An 18601-nucleotide genomic window follows, 5' to 3' on the forward strand; every position below is an offset into this window, starting at 1 on the left:
TTTATACTAAAAGAATAAAGATTTTTATTAAGCATTGTAAGTTGCATTCAATAGCCTCCAATACGCCACACCACAATCCATCGACCGTCAATCAAACCCAACAGCAGTTCATTCTTCACAATCCATGAGTTAGGGCACAACTCCCTTCAACTTACAGCAAGATCCTACTCAGCTCCTGCGGGCAGGGGTTGGGGAATTACACCTCATTTCTGATCACTAATGTGATGAAGAGCATCAGAAGTATATGAAAACGATAAGAAGTGATTCTGATTTCAAAGTACATTGTTTGGAAACATTAACAAAAACATCAAAATGATAGAAGTATACCTGCTTCTACTAAATTCTTGATGGGAAAGTTCTCAGAACAAGCAATTTGTTTCCTGCTACAGAAGGGGGTGGGATGGGTTTTTTTTTTAAAGATCAAAGGGTTTTTTCTTTCACAGAATTTCATATTTTGCTAATATGAAGGCATAAAACAGCAACAAAGAACAATAATGCATACAGCAGTGAATACACCAGGGTAATGTTGATATCTGAAACGGCTAGATAATTTTGGGGGGGTTTTAGAATAAATGCAACAGAGGTCAATAATCACAAAATTTTAAGGTTAGAGCAAGATCAGTCAATTACTAAACAGAGTTAACATCTTTTATAGGACTATTACTGATTATTAGCATTTTTGTTTTGCAAATGGGCACATACTGGTAAGAATGGAAGAAAGGACAATAACATGCATAATATTAACTACACACTTTAAAAATTATGAACCATGCAGAAGTTTAGCTCAAGTAGTAGTACTAACGTCTACATCCAATTCAAAACCACATAGTTCATGGATCGCAGATGCATGGTATTAGTCACCAAGAGTTTCAAAACACATTGTGTGGATTTTGAAAGGTCATTTGCATCTTCTATGATTTCAACTTTACCTCCATTTAACTCGCTTATAAAGTATGTATGATGTACTGTGTATTTAAAATCAGCAGAACGGCAATATTACTCTATAATTTTTTACTTTCGATAGTTGCACTTTCTCTTTTTTTGTAACACAAAAGAACCACATCAACAGTGATGAAATTTAAGAAAGAAAAACTGTGGTTGTGCCTTATTTCTTTCATAATCATAAAAAACAAAGCCTTAAACAAAGCTTCATTGTGAAACAGTAATGCAAAATCAAATATAATGGCATACATATGGTGCCAAATGCTAAAAATTATATTTTAAGCTATATATACTTAAAGACTGCCAAAATTTGTTTTCCTTATAGTTCAAGAAACACAACTATAGGCTTTTGTCATAACCAGTTTAAACGTTATGTGTACTTCATTTTAAGTGCGGGAGTCAAATGCTCTTCATTTTCTTTCTCTTTTTTTGTTTTATTGTAGCATTTTGACCACAACTGGTTAAAACTAAAAAGTGTGCTGTTGAAATCTCTGACATCAAAGAGGGATCTGAATTTCCAAAGTCCTCATTTTTCTCTTACGGAAAGGACAAAATGTACGTAACTGCAGGCTCTCTTTCTCTCCAGATATTCCTATATCCTTACCCTTCCAGCATCCTTCACCCTCTATAAAAAATAAGTTTACTCTTCTTTATTTAAGACAGCTGCCTCCAGAGCAGCCTCTCTGCGGCAAGCACTGTCTGTACTTAGTGCATTTAAGCGAGGATTTGTATTGCACGTTTTAGAGTCACTGTTGAAGGCACTTTCGGAGCGGCTGGGGGCCCTGGCATCGCCCGCACTCCCATTCATCTGGGGTGCGGACTTCTCCTCGGCTGTCACTCCGTTTTCTGCCAGGGACCCATCTGAAGACGCGCCAGATGACTTGGGCTCCCCGGATTTTGACTTGAGCTCTTTGGCCACTTCCTCTGCTGAAGCAGCATAAGGAGGTCTGCCCTGCTGGGAGAGAAGACAGGCCATGAGAAGGCGGCTTGGGACAAACAGCTCCAGCTCAGGACGCCCTGCGCGCTGGGAGCACAGCGCCCACTCTGCTCTGCCAGGGCAAGCCTCTTGGGTCTCAGCCAGCCCTCCAGCTTCTCTGCAAACCGGGAGTTCCCGTCAAGGAGGCTGGTCTAATCTTGATAGTTCCAGATCATGCCCTTAAAGTCCCAAATTCCTAACTAATTCTTTGAGTATTTTTAACAAAATTAAGGCAGAAATTACCGTAAGTGATATATTTATGGCTCAATTTAAGTTTATACAGTGCTGATCATGGTGGCACATTTATTATGATATGTTCTGAAACGATCCCTGTCCTCTTTATAGATTTAGAAATAACTGGAATGGGATGCTATGGTACAGTGGTTATGCCACTGGTTGGAATGCCTGTACCTCACTGTGGAGTGCCTGGTTCACAGCCCCAGTGCCTGGGCCCACACCTGGCTGCTGCAGGCATTTAGGAAATGAAACAGTAGGCAAAAGATACCTCTCTCTCTGTCACTCTTTGAAATAAGTCAGTCTTCTAAAAATAGATAAATATAACTGTGGAAATCCAAGAGTGACTCCAACAGTGCTGAAAGCACAGGTCTGCTACTGCCCTCCTGTGGGGCACACGACAGCAGTCCTGACACCCCAAGTACCCCTCAAGACAGAAGGAAACCTGCACAACTTCCCTCCCTGCGGCCATTTCTAGGATGGGAACAAGCATCTCTGGCCCGATGCCCTGTTCTGTTTCCACACAAGTCGGTGTCTCCCAGCACCACCCATTCCTCTCACCACACACAGGGCATTTGCTTTACGAAGGACAAAGCTCAATGCTCAACTCAGGTGAAGGAATGTGTCCTGTGACTTCCAAAGAGCAGTGTGCCGCCAATCCCCCTCCTTCCAGCTAAAAATGTTAAAAGCACTAAAGTGCCCTTCTCCGCGAGTCATTTTGTGGAACCTCAAGAAAAATCCCTAATATAAAATTACAGCAGGACCAAGAAAGGGAGAAAAAACCTGACATGTTCACTGCCCCCTTTCAGACCTCAGAGCCCATTTGTTCAGCAGGGCCCCCTGTGGGAACACACACATTACAGGCACTGCAGGAACTGTCGTGGTCTGGTTGTTGGGAACGGTCAGGGACTGTCACCCTTGGAGTAATGAAAAGGAGAGTGCATAAAGGACCGCTACTGCCGGACACAGGGAAGGAGAGCTGGTTTCTCCCGTGGGGGACAATTTGTCCACTTCCCCTGGAGGTCCTGCCCTAGCAAGCACATTCCACCACTGCCGCGTGTGCCATCTATGTGAGCAGTGCAGCCTCCTCTCTTTGATGACATCTCTTCTCTTGCGAGCCTGCCACCAGGTTGGTGCTCCCATCGAGACAAGTGCTGGGAGTGAAACAGGAACAGAATGAACAGGAGCAACAGAGACAGGGGAAGAGAAGGCCCGGATGCGGGGGAAGACCTCCACACGAGCAAAGAACAGTGGTAGCAACACATCCATCATTTTTCTCAAAAGCATGAGACCCAGTTTCACCTAAAAATGCAAAAAACGCCAAGATGGGATCCCACACTACATGGAAAGCAACAGGAAAATATGGACTGGGACATATCCCACGGAGAGTCACATAGCATAGACCAAGGGCACCTCTGACAAAACAGAAGACACAAAAGAACACCAGAAATCAAACTTTAAGAATTCCAAGTTGGGGGCCTGAGAGATTCAACCTCCGGGAAGCCGCCCGGCTGCCTGGGGGCCTCAGGATGGCCGTGCCTCAAGCCTGGAATACACACACCTGCTACCACGTACGTACACGTGGTGAGCGGCTCCCGGGCGGCCAGTGCACCATTTGGTGCCAGGCTCCGCCTGCTGGCTGCCCGGCCAGGGAGTTCTGTCACTTTGATTCTTTGATATGCTGCTTCGGTAGCTCCATGCTGAACCCACAGTGCTTTGGGACGTGAATCAGTCCTAAAGATTCTCAATGGCAGTTAATCTTCCTCTGAAGAACCTGTAATCACTTTATAATGCAGATTATCGAACACCAGTTCATTCATGAACCAAAATTCCAGGCTTGTCCAGTAGGATGTCCCCATTGCCTAACAGGATGAGGGATCAGCAGAGGGGTCACAGTAGGCAGGACCATGACATTGACTGGCATTCGAGAACCATACCCGGGGGGTAGAATGTGTTGGGGATGTGTGGGCCAAACCCCGTGGGAACTCTGACCCCACTGGATGGCTTAGGAGGGCTGTTGGAGACAAGGCAGGAGGCACGACAGGCTATGGGATGTGCTGAGCTGACCCAGAGCAACCACTGGCGTGCTTAACACTGGCTGGGAACAGGCCTGCTTGGGGAACTAGGGGTAGGCCCTGGCTGGGTGGAGTTTCCCAATAAGGGGCGCACGAGCTGGAAGGGGGCTGAGTTCTGGTCAGGTCACAGTTGTAATCTCCTTTGGCACAAGTGTGGACTGGGACTTGACGCACTGGGCCGGGTTAGAACGCAGCACAGTTTGGTACTCTGGAGGACCAGGGTAGATGTGGGACGGACTCGGCTAGGTTTCAACCCCAACTGAGCCATATATGAGCTATATGTGGGTATGGACGAGACGTGCCAGATGGGACCGCAACACCCAACCAGCACACCTCCCACTGGTTTGGGTGAGGGCCGAGTGTGTGATGGACACAGCCAGAATGGACTGCAATACTCATTGGTTCCAGTGGAGGTTGGGGTGATGGACTATGGCGGGCACTGTGCTTGCTAGTACATGTAGGAACCTGGTCTGGGAACACCTCAAAGTTTCTTTGGGGATCCCTTCAATCAAAATGGAGGATTCAGAACATTAACCAAGAAAAGATGGAAGATGCAGTGGATCAATCAACCACCTCAGCTATATGTTGGCAGCGAAATACTGGACAAGGGGGGACTCTATGATGGACTATGTCAATCAGTGGACTCTGCACCAGCCTCATCGTACCTGGATTGTTGCTGATGGTATGCTGGAGCTTCTAATTGATCGGGATGAATCTCTGCTAGCTCTGCCTTCAGACCAGAGGAGGCCTCCCTAAGAAGCCGCTGAACTTCACTGACAATAGGATGCTGGACTCTATGTATGATATATGCTTGCAATGAGGCAATCCCAACTGAACTTGAGCTGTGGTTATGCATCAAGATGGAGGAATCCACCATGGTGGGAGGGTTTGGGGAGGGGTGGGGAGAATCCCAGTACCTATGAAACTGTGTCACGTAATACAATGTAATTAATGAATAAATTAAAAAAAAAAAAGAATTCCAAGTTGAAAATTTTCAAATAAATCACTCAATAAATAAGACTAAGAAGAAACACCAAGAACTAGTAACAACTGAGGAACATGAAGAAAATGAAGGAACATGAAGAAAAATTTTAGAAATCAAGAAGATAGGAAAATGCATCTCAAAAACACAATGAGGGCCAAGTGAGATGGCTCCATGGCTAAATCTTTGCCTTGCAAAGGCCAGGATCCCATATGGGCACTAATTCATGTCCTGGCTGCTATTTCTCCTATTCAACTCCCTGCTTGTGGCCTGGAAAATCATTAAGGATGGGAGACCTGGAAGAAACTTCAGGCTCCTAGCTTCAGATCGGTGCAGCTCCAGCTATTGTGGCCAGAGATTGGAAGATCTTTCTATGTCTCTCCTACTCTCTGTAAAACTGCATTTCCAATGAATGAGTGAGTAAATAAATCTTGACACACAAGCATACACATACACACAATGAAATGGCACTTCACATGAACTAGAACGGCAGAATCTCCAACTGAAAACCAGTGTTGGTGAGGACACGGAACTGTGTTCACAGAAAAACTTACAGATGAACATTCACAGTACTATTTTTCACAACGTCCAAACGGTATTATCCATCAATGAATTGTAAAAATGTGGTCTGTCCATACAATGAAACATGACTCAGCTAAAAATGCAGTCCTAATACACACCACTGGCCTGCACTCAGATGTGCCATCCCTGACCCGCACACAGATGGATCAGGAGCTAGGGCAGGGCTGGCATGTTGGGACGTATCTGTCCACGGGAAGAGAAAGGAGCTTCTTTCTAGAGTGATGAAGGTTCTATAGTTAGTACTGATAGCTGCCTGATCCTGAAAATAGGCTAAAATGCACAAATTAAAGTAACCTGAGGCCTGAACAGATCCCCCAAAGATAAAACACAGATGCCAAAGAAGCAGATTTTAGGTGCTCCACCACATGTCTTCAGGGAAGCACAATTTAAAATGCCAATAAACTACATTATACCTATTGGAATAGCCAGAATCCTCTGCTGATTCCCACCCAAGGCTGGAGAGACTGTGGAGCAATAGAAACTCATTCACTGGGTGGCGGCCAGCACTGTGACATGGCAGGTAAAGCTTGCACGAGACACCCGCATCCCATATGGACAATGGCTGGAGTCCTGTCTGTTCCACCTCCAGTCAGACTGACCTGGGAAAAGCAACCCATCGGGCCTAAGTGCTTGGGGCCCTGCTTCCATGCGAGAACTCAGAAGAAGCTCCTGGATCCCATCTTCGACCTTACTTAGCACATTCTCGACCATTCTGAACATCTGGGGAATGAATCAGTGGATCAAGATCTCTCTCGCTCTAACTCTGACTTTCAAATAAATAAATCTTAAAAACAAAAGCAAACAAAAAAGCACCTCACTCACTGCTAATGGGAGCACAAAATGCTGCAGCTACTCTGAAACACAGTTTGGCTACCACAACGTCCATAACTAGGTGACTGTACAAACTGGTACGTTTGGACAACAGAGTATCACTCAGCACTAAAACATAAACTATCAAGTCACAAGCGAGAGAGGAATGACTAATGGGACACGATGCATTTTTTAGATCAGTTAATCTACTCTTCTGCTTCTACAGTGGATCCTGTCATGATACATTTGTCTAAGCCCACAGGATGTGCAACACCAGGACAGAGTCCTCATGTGAAGGATAATCCATGGGCTGGCACCATTCTAGAAAGGGACGCTGACAGTGCAGGATGCTTTGAGGGGCAAGAGCAGGAGGTATATGGGAACTCTCCATATCTTCCTGTCAAACCTTAACCTGACACAGCTGTAAAAATCAGTCTTTAAGAAAACACAAACTGGGCCCGGCGGCGTGGCCTAGCGGCTAAAGTCCTCGCCTTGAAAGTCCCGGGATCCCATATGGGCGCCGGTTCTAATCCTGGCAGCTCCACTTCCCATCCAGCTCCCTGCTTGTGGCCTGGGAAAGCAGTCGAGGATGGCTCAAAGCTTTGGGACCCTGCACCCGCGTGGGAGACCCAGAAGAGGTTCCTGGTTCCTGGCTTCGGATCAGCGCAGCACCGGCTGTTGCAGTCACTTGGGGAGTGAAACATCGGACGGAAGATCTTCCTCTCTTTCTCTCCTCCTCTCTATACATCTGACTTTGTAATAAAAATAAACAAATCTTAAAAAAAAAAAAAGAAAACACAAAACTGTACATTTTACACACATGAATTGTTGCAGTATGTGACTTATGTGCCAACACAAAAAGAGATAAAAAGGAATAAAAAGTGGCCCAGCACAGTAGCCTAGTGGCTGAAATCCTTGCCTAGCACGTGCCAGGATACCATATGGGCGGCAGTTCGTATCCCGGCTGCTCCACTTCCCATCCAGCTCCCTGCTTGTGGCTTAGGAAAGCAGTGGAAGATGGCCCCAAGCCTGGGGACCCTGCTCCTGCATGACAGACCTGGAGGAAGCTCATCTGTGGCCACAGTGGCCAGTTGGGGAGTGAACCAGCGGACAGAAGGTCTTTCTGTGTGTCTCCCTTCTCTCTGTAAATCTGACTTTCCAATGAAAATGAATAAATCAATTTTTAAAAAGCGGTGGAGGGGGAATGAAAAGTCTCTGCCACATATTGCAGACAGGCCTGGGAGAACTGGCACTGGGTGAGGACAACACCAGGACAGCGAAGGAGCACAGAAAACACAAAACCGTGAATGCAACATTCTGACCTGAAATTATGTATGAAAATACATCCTGCACTAAAGTGCAGGGATGCCAAATTGCTGGCACCAGACATGGCCCAAGGAAAGGCACTGAACGTTCAGGGTAAACAAAATCAATTTGGAAATTTGGGACAAAACAGCAAGTTGTTTGAAAGGGAAAGAAAATTATAACATTGTCAGTCTTTTGCAGCAACATTTCACGCCAAAGTAAAAGGACACAACACGACATACGCAAGCAGCAAATGTGAGCCAATGTTTTCAAGAACGAGGAAAAGAAAATCTCTTCCTAACATTGAATATTGTCTCTCGAAATCTTTCTCAAGGCATTCTTTCAGAATCCATGAAAGAAAGTGTTTCAGAGCCCAAAAGACGTGCACAGACCCTGGCTTGGTGGGGGTATGGGACATGGAGGTATTTATAGAAGCAAGACCAATGAGACAAAGAAGCAAACTACAATAGGCCATGGCCATCTGCCCAGCTACTGCAGATAGTAACAGCAGCACTATTTTCTTCTAAAAGCAAAAGTATGGGGGGTTGGGAAGGAGATGGGGAGAGCACATGCAAGATATTTTCCAACTATTTTTGGTATTGGCATTAGGAGGCTTCTTCAACCCGTGCATGTGATGTGGCATTCAGCAACTGGTCAGTTATAGGACACTGTTACTCAACATGAGAAGAACATCTAAACAGCAGAGGTCGGGTGACAGTCCCAACATCCTAAATCTGAACTGATTCAATATAAACTCACAAACCATTTGGGTGTGTAGAGCTAGTAGTGGTACTGTGTACATGAGGGGACTTAATGGAAAGTTAGCATCATCTTAAAACATTGAGACAGATTGACTGATTGTGGCAGTTTAACCTACTGTGCCACATGCCCATTCCAAATTATGGGTTTTTTTTTTAAGATTTATTTTATTTTTATTACAAAGTCAGATATACAGAAAGGAGGAGAGACAGAGAGGAAGATCTTCTGTCCGATGATTCACTCCCCAAGTGACCGCAACGGCCGGTGCTGCGCCTATCTGAAGCCAGGAACCAGGAACCTCTTCCGGGTCTCCCATGTGGGTGCAGGGTCCCAAAGCTTTGGGCCGTCCTCAACTGCTTTCCCAGGCCACAAGCAGGGAACTGGATGGGAAGTGGAGCTGCCAGGATTAGAACCGGCGCCCATATGGTATCCTGGCACGTTCAAGGCGAGGACTTCAGCCACCAGGCTACGCCGCCGGGCCCCATATTATGTTTTAATTCCTTCTTTCTACAAACTTACTGAAGTCCCTCGTATATGAAGGTACAATTAGTATGTATATATATAGATGTGCACAGTGGGTATCGGTGTGCTTGCTCATATCCTCCCCTCAGCACAGTCCACAGGGAAGGATACGCAGAAGAAAAGATATGAAGACCTAGCAGATGTTAATTAACAGCCTTATATTAGAAACATCAAGAAAATTAATGAGGATTGTACCTGTTTTTCTTAATTTCTGTTCAATTATTTAACTTATTTGTGAGGCACGGGTTGGGGGGAGGACAGAAAGAGACAGACAGAGATAGCTCCATCCACTAGTTCACTCCCCTGAAAATCCCAACAGCAGAGCCTGAACCAGGCCAAAGCTAGAAGCCAGAAGCCAGAACCAAATTAGGGTCTTTCAAGTGGGTGGCAGAAACTCAATTACTTGAGTCAACCGCCAGGGTGCGCACCAGCAAGAAGCAGTAAGCCGAGCTGGGACTTAACGCAGGCACTCAAATATGGGACACAGGTAAATAAAGCGTTGTCTCAGCTGTTGGGTCAAATACCCACCCCAAGGATCTTGCTAATATTCCATTATCAATCCAATTTTAGCATATGTGCTGCCACAGCAAGCATGCCCAAAGGATCTTGGTTCTGAGAAAGAAAAGCCTTGTCTCTGTGTGTGTATATGTTTGTGGGTGAAAAAACAAACGTGTCCGCAGAAGACCAGAACAGTGTCTGTTGGGAGTGTCTATGGTAGTGAGGATCCACTGAACAGGCTGGTCTGGAAATGCCATCCATTTCTTCATGAACACATCAAGAAGCAGCTGTTCCGGGCCAAAGACCTCAGAGGTCATGGCAAATATCAGCCCACTCTGAGCAGGTTCCAGCGGACTTGCATGTGCCAGGCAATGTTCATGCATGACAACTGCAGAACAGCCTCAGCCCCAAGTCTGAGGACAGGCACTGGAAAGCCCTCTCCAGGAGGAGACACAGCCAGGAAAGGCAGTAGCAGTGCTGTGAGCACCATTACCTGAATTGCGCCCTGGTTCTTATAGCCTCTGCCGTAGTACCTTCCACCTCTTCCAAAGGTTCGAATCACCGGCGTAGAAATAACTCCTCTTGGACGCCTGAACGAACAGAAAGACAACAGCAAGCAGGGCTATGGCAGTTATAATAACAAAGAAAACGGAGAGTTCCTCTGTGCAGTTGTTTTAAAGGTTAATTCCAAGGAGTCAGTCTTATTTGTTTATACCCAATGCATTTAATTAACCTAGTATTTTTAAAGTTTAAAAACAACATTTTAAAAAAGCATCTACATAAAACGTGTGGTATTTAATAGTTTACATAATGGTCTATAGTGGAACATATGCAAACATTAAGGTATCAAAGAATGATACATAATGATATAAAAATTCATGTAAAAAGTCAAGGGAGAGGCTATTTTCTATTCATGTCAAATGCATGTTCCCAGTCCCAACGCACCCTCGGGCAGATCCTCCAACAGAGACGACCTGCAGGGGGAAGGGCCCACGGCCCCCGCGGCCCCGCCTGCTCCCGGCCCAGTGGCCCACCACGGTGCCAGCGATTTCGAGCTTCCCTCCCTGAGACGGGATAGGCTGGACTCCTGCACAGAAAAATACACAAGAACACAACAGCTTAACACCCACAGCACCAAGAACAGAAGAGAAACAAGCAAGCCGCTTCTTTGCATCTGAGCTCATACGCGGCATGAAGTTGCTATATCCTGCCTTGAGAATTCTCCACTGCTGGGTTCTAAACTGTCAATAAAAACCCATGATAACGGAATGTGGTTGCAGCTGCAAGGCTGAAGCAGATCAAACAGGGAGCCACAGATAGCACAGGAGGCTTAACTCCTGCATCACTGGGGGGGGGGGGGGGGGGGGGTTCTGCGGTCAGCATCTTCCCCATTAGGCAAAGGCTTCCACATATACTATTTTACCAAACATTTTATTATTTTCATTGGAAAACCAGATATACAGAGAGAAGGAGATACAGAAAGAAAAGGTCTTCCATCCACTGATTCACTCCCAAGTGGTCACAACAGCTGGAGCTGAGCCGAGCCGAAGCCAAGAGCCAGGAGCTTCTTCCAGGCCTCCCACACAGGTGCAAGGTCCCAAAGCTTTGGGCCATCCTCTCATGTCTTCCCAGGCCACAAGCAGGGAGCTGAATGGGAAATGGAGCAGCCAAACCATGAACCGGCATGCATATGGGATCCCAGCTAATGCAAAATGAGGATTTAACCACTAGACTATGATGCTGGGCTCTACCAAACATTCAAGAAGATAGTAAGCCTAGTGTGTATGTTGTAGTGAGTGCATTGTTAGAATTTCCTTGAGCACAGTCATAACTATTCACTCAATCAATTAATTTCTAATCATTTCTGAGAGCCTGCATATTCCAAGATTTCCTGACATAAGAAAACTCGCCTGCAACAGAGGCATCCCACATGTGTGCCTGTTCAAGTGTTGGCTGCTGCTTGCCATCCAGCTCCCTGCCTGTGGCCTGGGAAAGCAGTTGAGGACGGCCCAAAGACTTGGGACCCTGCACCCGCGTGGGAGACCCGGAAGAGCTCCTAGCTCCTGGCTTCGGATTGGTGCAGCTTCAGCCATTGCAGTCACTTGGGGAATGAATCATTGGACGGAAGATCTTCCTCTCTGTCTCTCTTCCTCTCTATATATCCACCTTTTCCAATAAAAATGAATAAAAAAAAAGAAAAAAGAAATTTTAAACCACCGCCCCCAACTAAAGGGAGGGAGAGAGGAAGCAGAGTCCAAGCATCTTGTTTTCTGGCAAGGGGAATGAATCATTAGAATACGCTCTCCACCTTCTGGTGTTGGCTACCATCACAGCCACCCTCACTGCCTTGCCAAAATCTATACCAGGTCTTGTATTTTCTGGTAGCCGGAGAAATTGAATGAAATAAGTTTTAGAAAGAAATTCTATTTATCCCAAAGTATCCAAAATATTATCATTTCTGTATATTACACCAAGTTAAAAAGTTAACAAGCTCTTCTGCATCCCTTCTCTGTAAGTCACTCTTTGGGATCGTGTGTATTATGAGCCACAATAGCAGACTCAACGACATGTAGTCATGGCTGTGACCCTGAACGCCATGGGCCTGAACTCCAGGTACAACTTTAGGAGAGCTTCCTTTCACTTGAAGAGCCTACCTCTCACCCCACACCACCCAGGGCATCACTTGCCCTGTCTCTCAAAGGCTGTTTTCAGGCCTGACACGGGAGGAGTTGAGGCAGTCAGACAGCGGAGCACAAAGACACGGCCAGGCTGTAGCAGGAGCAGTGAGAGGAGGGAGAACAGGAAGAGGCCTCTCCCTGAAGGCAGCACAGGCACAGCTGCTCTGCAGGAGTCTCCTTCTCACACACATGCCTCCTGCTGGCTTCCCTGAGCACCCCAGGGAACTGACTCAGACAGTGCCAGCTGGATGAGAAAGGCTGTCTAGGCCCAGTAGCTCTAGAGGTGTCTAAACACCCTGCAAGTGTCACTTGATGGTTGCACTGAGATATGCAGCTCCAAGATGTGCAAAGAGGATGAAGTCAAGCGTCACAGTAGAGCCTGTGAGAAAATAAGGCTTTGCTTCCCTCGTGTACACCTAACATACATGAGCAGAGAAGCAACGAAAAGGAATTTAACTTCTTCATATGTTTGGTGTGAGCGCTTTCTTTAAAGCGTTTCTACAAAACAAACCGTGACAAACTGCTTACAGCAGGACTCCCATACCTCCCACAGCCTTCTTGCCCAGAAAGGCCCCTTTGCCAGAGGAGCCCTGCCTGGGAACAGGGTGCTGCTGAACAGGAGTTGGCGCTCACCCTGCACCACGAAGGCCTGGCCAGCGGGCAGGCACAGAGGCCCTGCTCAAGCCGACGAGACGGTCCACCCCCCGAGGAGAACCACAGCAGAGGCGTGCAATGAAGCCCTGAGAGGGTGTCTGCTCAAAAGTACAGGAAGGAAGGCGGCCACGAGCGCTGGAGCGAGCGCTGGCGGCCAGCGTGTTGAGGAGAGGGTGATAATTACCGCCCTGGGCCTTGCTAGTTCTGCTGCTGTCACTGCCCGAGAAGGCTCCACAGGGTCCCGACGCCGCCACCCGGAAGGCTCGGTAGGGGCCTGTTGCTACCGTTTCCCCATAGGGGCCTCCAAAGCCACAGACTCCTGTAGGACCCAGATGGAGATACAGAAGAAAAGCATGAGGGATGGTGTCTCTTCCAGTGGCAAGGAAGGGTCTGCACCCCTTCTTGCCAGCTCACTATCCTGTACCCCAGGGTCCTCAAGGAGAGCACTGCTCAGCCACCTCCCCCTGGTGGGCAGGGCCCCCACAAACGCACTGCCTGGGGCTCCTGACAAGCCTTGGGGGTGGGGAACTGGAGGACGGCTCCCGGACTCAGATTTGTTTCCTCCCACAAGTGAGAGCTACGTCAAAATTGTGAGGAAGGGGTTTCTAGATCCTTGGGGCAGATCCTGCCCTGCACGGTAGCTCCCACTCTCCCTTCCCCACCACCTCCTTGCTGATTTACACACAGTTACAGGCTTTCAGCACTGGCGATGGCTCCCTAGAAGGACTGCACCTCTCCTCCCATGGGGACAAATGCCACCAGACAACTCACCTGCGAAGCCTCTGCCCCTGCCCTGGGAGGGCGGCACGGGCCCAAAGTGCCGCGGGTACACTGAGGTGGGGTAGAAAGGCAGGGCGGGGGGCGGGGGGAAGGGAAGGGGGTGGTTCTGCCGGGAGAGGTTGAGTCCCTCGAGGATGCTGTGGCGCATTTTCTCCACCTTGGCAGCCTGCTCGGCCTGCAAGGCAAGGGCAACAGTGAGCATCCGGTTCAGCACCCACAGGGCCTACACTCACGCTGGTCAGAGCACACGTGTCAACTGCACTGTTCACAAGTTCTGTCACTGCAGTTTCAGCTACTGTGAAATGCTGCAGTATCTACACCCCAAACTGAGACAAATGACATCTTCCTTGGCTGCTTGCAGGCCTGGGCAGAGGTTGAACCAGACAAGCCTGTTTGCTTACTTCAGCTACGACTACCGACCAGCTGTCCTTGTTTAGTGCCACAGTTTTCAGCTTGGATGCGTCTGTTGGTGATTCTGCTATAAAAATGGTCCCTCAGTGTGGTACTGGTGTGCTCCAAGTGCACGTGAAGGTCTGATATGCTTGTGGAAAAACACATACAGTAGAGAAGTGCTGTTGGCCATGGGTGTAGCAGCAATCAACAATAAAAACAAAGCCACGTAGGCAGTGGCTGAAGATCACACGTAACCAGGAACCTCATTCCACATCCCCTCAGGACTGACAGCTCAGAGTTTGCTAGTTCTGTTTTCTGGGCAAATTTCAAAACATAACTGCTAAGAAGCAAGCCGAGTCTATGGTCTAACTGAAGCTCTTAGTCACTCACTGGCCTAAGCTTAAACCAACATTACCACACAGATTCCATGACAAATGAGCATCACAGGTGATAGGTTCAGCTAGTGTGGGGAATTTCATGCTAGCCAGGTAATTTCCCACACCCCAACACACCTGACCATCACAGAGGTCGATGAGCGGGGTCTTTTCCCGGCTGGCTTTGAGGAGCTTGGACTGGAAGAGCTTCCCGTCAAAATACATCCACGGACAACAGTGCTCCCAGGGGATGGGCTGTCCACACGCGTCATTTGCGAACAGCGCCATGTCTACCCCACTCATGAAGAGAGCCGATAGCTGAATCCCTCGGGGGTCGAGGTTCTCAATCTTAAATTGAAAAGAGTAATTTCTATGGAATAAGAGTACTACAGCATTAATTCCTCCAGTGTCTCATTACAGCCCCCTCCCAAGTTAACAGAGAACATTCCTCAACAAAACAACACTCCTAAGAAGTCTTGCCACTATCTTACAGTGACCCAACTGGCCCTAACTAAACAGAAATACTTCTCAGTCATTTAATGGAATGTGTCCCAGCTTGGGTTTTGCCAAGCCTCTCACAGTGTGGAGGGAAGCTCTATATAAGGCTGGCTCCCAGTATTATCACCCATGACATGTAGCCTCGAGCAGCCCACAGCCGCACAACCCTGCACACCTCAGATCTGAACACAGGAATGTACTACAGCAAGGTGTCAAAAAGGAACACGGTCAAGACTTTGCATTTTTCAAGTTATTACAGTATAAAAATTAGTAAAAAAAAAATTACTTGGCATAACTTCATTCTAAAATTGTACTTTGTTATTTATATGTTAATGGTTTAGATAGCAATTTACTAATGAAACTGTCAAAATGTTTCAGGAGCAATGGATAGCTTACAAATGAAAGAATGCAACAACAAAAATGCTGTGTTTGCACCATGCATGCTATAGAATTTGCACAAACATGTTACTTCCCCAGGGATGAGGAGCAGGGTAGGAAACAGGCACAGTCAACTCTTGATTGCCTGTGAGGGGCCTAGTTTGTGGATTATCCAGAAGTAATTCGCTCTGCTCTGGGTATCTTCCCATCCTGGTGGTTTCATAGGAATGTAGTCTCTATGGGGCACAGATCCAAGGAAGGCCTAACCACGAGAAGTAAAATGACTTCTCATTAAAGAGGGGGAAAAAAATCATTCTAGTACCAAATGCTAAGAAATTTATGATTACCTGCTATTTTGTATTATTTATGTCAACATTCTCCACAAAACAGTTAACACTATGTTTCAAGCCTTTTCTTACACTTGAGGATATCCAAAATCTAGCAAAGCTGTATCTACAAATGTATGAAAGCTGTTCATCTATACCTCAGTCCTATCATGCGTAACCACTCCCCTTTCCCATGCAAGCAGGGAAGTGAACTGAAAATTGTCCAGCTGAGGACAGGCAAGCTGGGGTGACAGAATCAGAAACATTTTTATGTCTGCTTGCCAAGTGGAGAAAGAGAGGGCCAAACAGGAACAAAATCGAGAAAACGTTAGAATCCTCCAGGAGCAGGATGAAGCTGGTCTAGCTAGAAGGGGCCTGGCACAGGTGTGGCTACAGTTAAATACAGCTGCCCCAAGACAGCCAGCCATGAATCCCTCCCAGTCACATGGGACCCTGCCACTTCCCATCTAGATCCTCTATCAGAGCCAGGGATTAGGGAGAAAAGTGGTGGGGTGGGTATCACCTAAAGATGTCTGCCTCAGCATCTGAATGTCGTGTACAAACCACCACCAAGGGTTCTCAGTCATGCACTGCTGCTGTCATATCCAGATTCAGGGACCTAGGACTGAGGGAATTCAGCCCTTTGTGTGCCACCTTGAAGAAGTCTTTACACATGTGCCCAGCATACATGCACCCTCATCAAAACCACTCATCTTCAAACTGCTGGAGCAGCGGATGGAACAGGACTACACAATTCACACACACAGAGGTATGTATGTGCAAGGTAACTCAAAATTCAGAGAAAAACAGATATGAAGCTGGTGTTTGGCCCAGTGGATAAGATTACCAATAACATGCTTACATCCCATATCTTAATGCCTGGGTTACAGTCCTACTTTGGCTCGTAATTCCAGGTCCCTGCTAATTTGGACTCTGGGCGCCAACAGCAGATGGCTCAAGTAATGGGTTCCTGCCACCTTGTGGGAGGGGCAAAAATGTCCTGGGTTAAGTTTCTGGCTCCCATTTTTACCCCAGACCAACTCAGACTGTTACGGGAATTTGGATAAGGGCTCTCTATCTCAAATAAACCTTAGTGAAGGAAAGATAAGCTTGTTGAAGTGTGTGTGTCAGAGAGGGAGGGAGGGAGGGAGGGAGGGAGGGAGGGGGGATGGGTGGGAGGGAGGGAGGAGGAGGGACAGAGAGACAGACGGAAAGGAGCATACTACTAAATGGCCCAAAAAGGTAGCTGAGGCACTGTAACGGCATGGATGTAAAAACTATGTTAGTTTCAGGAAAATCAGCAGTTGCAGTAATGACTGTTACCACTAGCTTAACAGAAAACACTTGGCAGCAGCTTTAAAACGATGCAAATAAAATCTCATCGCTGCACAGATTTTGCCTCTTTCTAAAAAATTTTAATAAACATTACGTTAGTGTTTTTCTTGATGTTAATTCTATAAACAATGTCTATTATCGGTGGAAATGTGATGAATACCCATCAAACATTGGCGTTTCCACATGTATTTCTGTGCACACTATCTCATCTTCATGGTTCACCAGTGCACTACACAGGCACTTCCAGGAAAGTGTCCATGGCAGAGCTGGGGCCCAGGAGCTCATGGACAGAGGCAGTAACTACAGAACTCACATCTGAATCCGCAATTACAGAAAGTGCATTCTAACCTCATTCTCTGATCCCCACTAAGATAATAAATTCTACATTATCCACAGTTCCTCAACAAGAGAAACACAGACAAAAATATTCTAATTTTACAAGAGATACAAATTTGGAATTTAATTTCTGCCCAATTAGTTCAAGAACCAAATTCTAATGAAGTTACCCTGTCCAATTTCTAATTTGTGGAAAACAGACTCTTGTCATATTCACCTAAATGTAAAATAATTCTGTTGTCACAGATGTGTTGCACGTCCCTAATACTATCTTTAAAGCTCTTCATTTTTCATCTTTAATATTCTGCACTGGGCATGTGAAACTGTTAGAAGAATTTAAAGCTGTTGTAAAGATGTCAAGAGCAAAGAAGAAAGAAACTGGGCAGATTTCTCTAAGTGTTCAGAGCTACTTCGTTTCACCCTCTCACCACCTGCCTCCAACCCAGGCCTGGTGGGAACCTAAAAAGGCACAGTAATGTAACAACAAAGGAATAAGGGCCATGACTCACTGACACAGGTATTCAAAGGACCATACAGGAGACTCACTCATGGACGTGGAGGTGGAAGCAACATGGATGAAATGAGAGCCTCACAGATCTGTGTTAGGTCTCAGTACCTGTCTCCCCAACCCCTCCTAAGCAAAGCTAACAAGAATCCAAACAGTCAGAATGGAGCAATTTTCTTCTTTTTTCTCCTGACACCAAAGCCCAGTATGAACAATCCATGGGGAAGAATGGGGAGCTGGGCAATCCACAAACTGGGCAGAGCCAGACACAGCAGCAGCAACAGGCAAGAGTTGACTACATCATAAACAGCGAAATGGTACAGTGTGGAAAAGCATTGTCGTTGCTTTTGGTATGTCAAAAACTGTAATGATTAAATGAAAAAAAAAAAGTAATTTTAAAATGTAATTTTCTACCACTGAGTTTTGGGACTCTGTGTAGTTTTTGTAGCATGTGAATAATGATTATATCAATTCTCAACGTGGACTGAGAAGATCTTTAACATTATTTAAAAAAAAAACAAAAAACAAAAAACAAACCTGCCTCCCCCACCCAGCCAATGACTGCTATGCTCAGACTTTATGTTTATCCTGCACTAACAGCGTGAGCTGTCCTTGTGAAAGCAGCTATCTACCTCCACACAAGCAAGACCCCAGGGGAC

General features: G+C 46.5%; 1 protein-coding gene across 4 annotated transcripts in view; it reads right to left on the reverse strand.

The window, feature by feature from the left end:
- The window catches only part of FAM120A (family with sequence similarity 120 member A), a 115340-nt gene continuing 96739 nt past the window's right edge, over positions 1-18601 (reverse strand). Inside the window, exons 13-18 of one of the 4 annotated variants that reach the window (XM_058672739.1) lie at positions 14703-14912; positions 13789-13972; positions 13202-13336; positions 10631-10772; positions 10179-10275; positions 1-1897 (exon numbers count right to left, since the gene is read on the reverse strand). In XM_058672739.1, coding sequence (XP_058528722.1) covers positions 1583-1897; positions 10179-10275; positions 10631-10772; positions 13202-13336; positions 13789-13972; positions 14703-14912 — 1083 coding nt within the window. In that variant the 3' untranslated portion in view covers positions 1-1582. The remainder of the gene's footprint in view (positions 1898-10178; positions 10276-10630; positions 10773-13201; positions 13337-13788; positions 13973-14702; positions 14913-18601) is intronic. The other 3 variants (XM_058672740.1, XR_009246647.1, XR_009246648.1) reach the window with 3 other exon arrangements.

This window comes from Ochotona princeps, chromosome 14, assembly GCF_030435755.1.
Source record: "Ochotona princeps isolate mOchPri1 chromosome 14, mOchPri1.hap1, whole genome shotgun sequence".
Lineage (NCBI taxonomy): Eukaryota > Metazoa > Chordata > Mammalia > Lagomorpha > Ochotonidae > Ochotona > Ochotona princeps.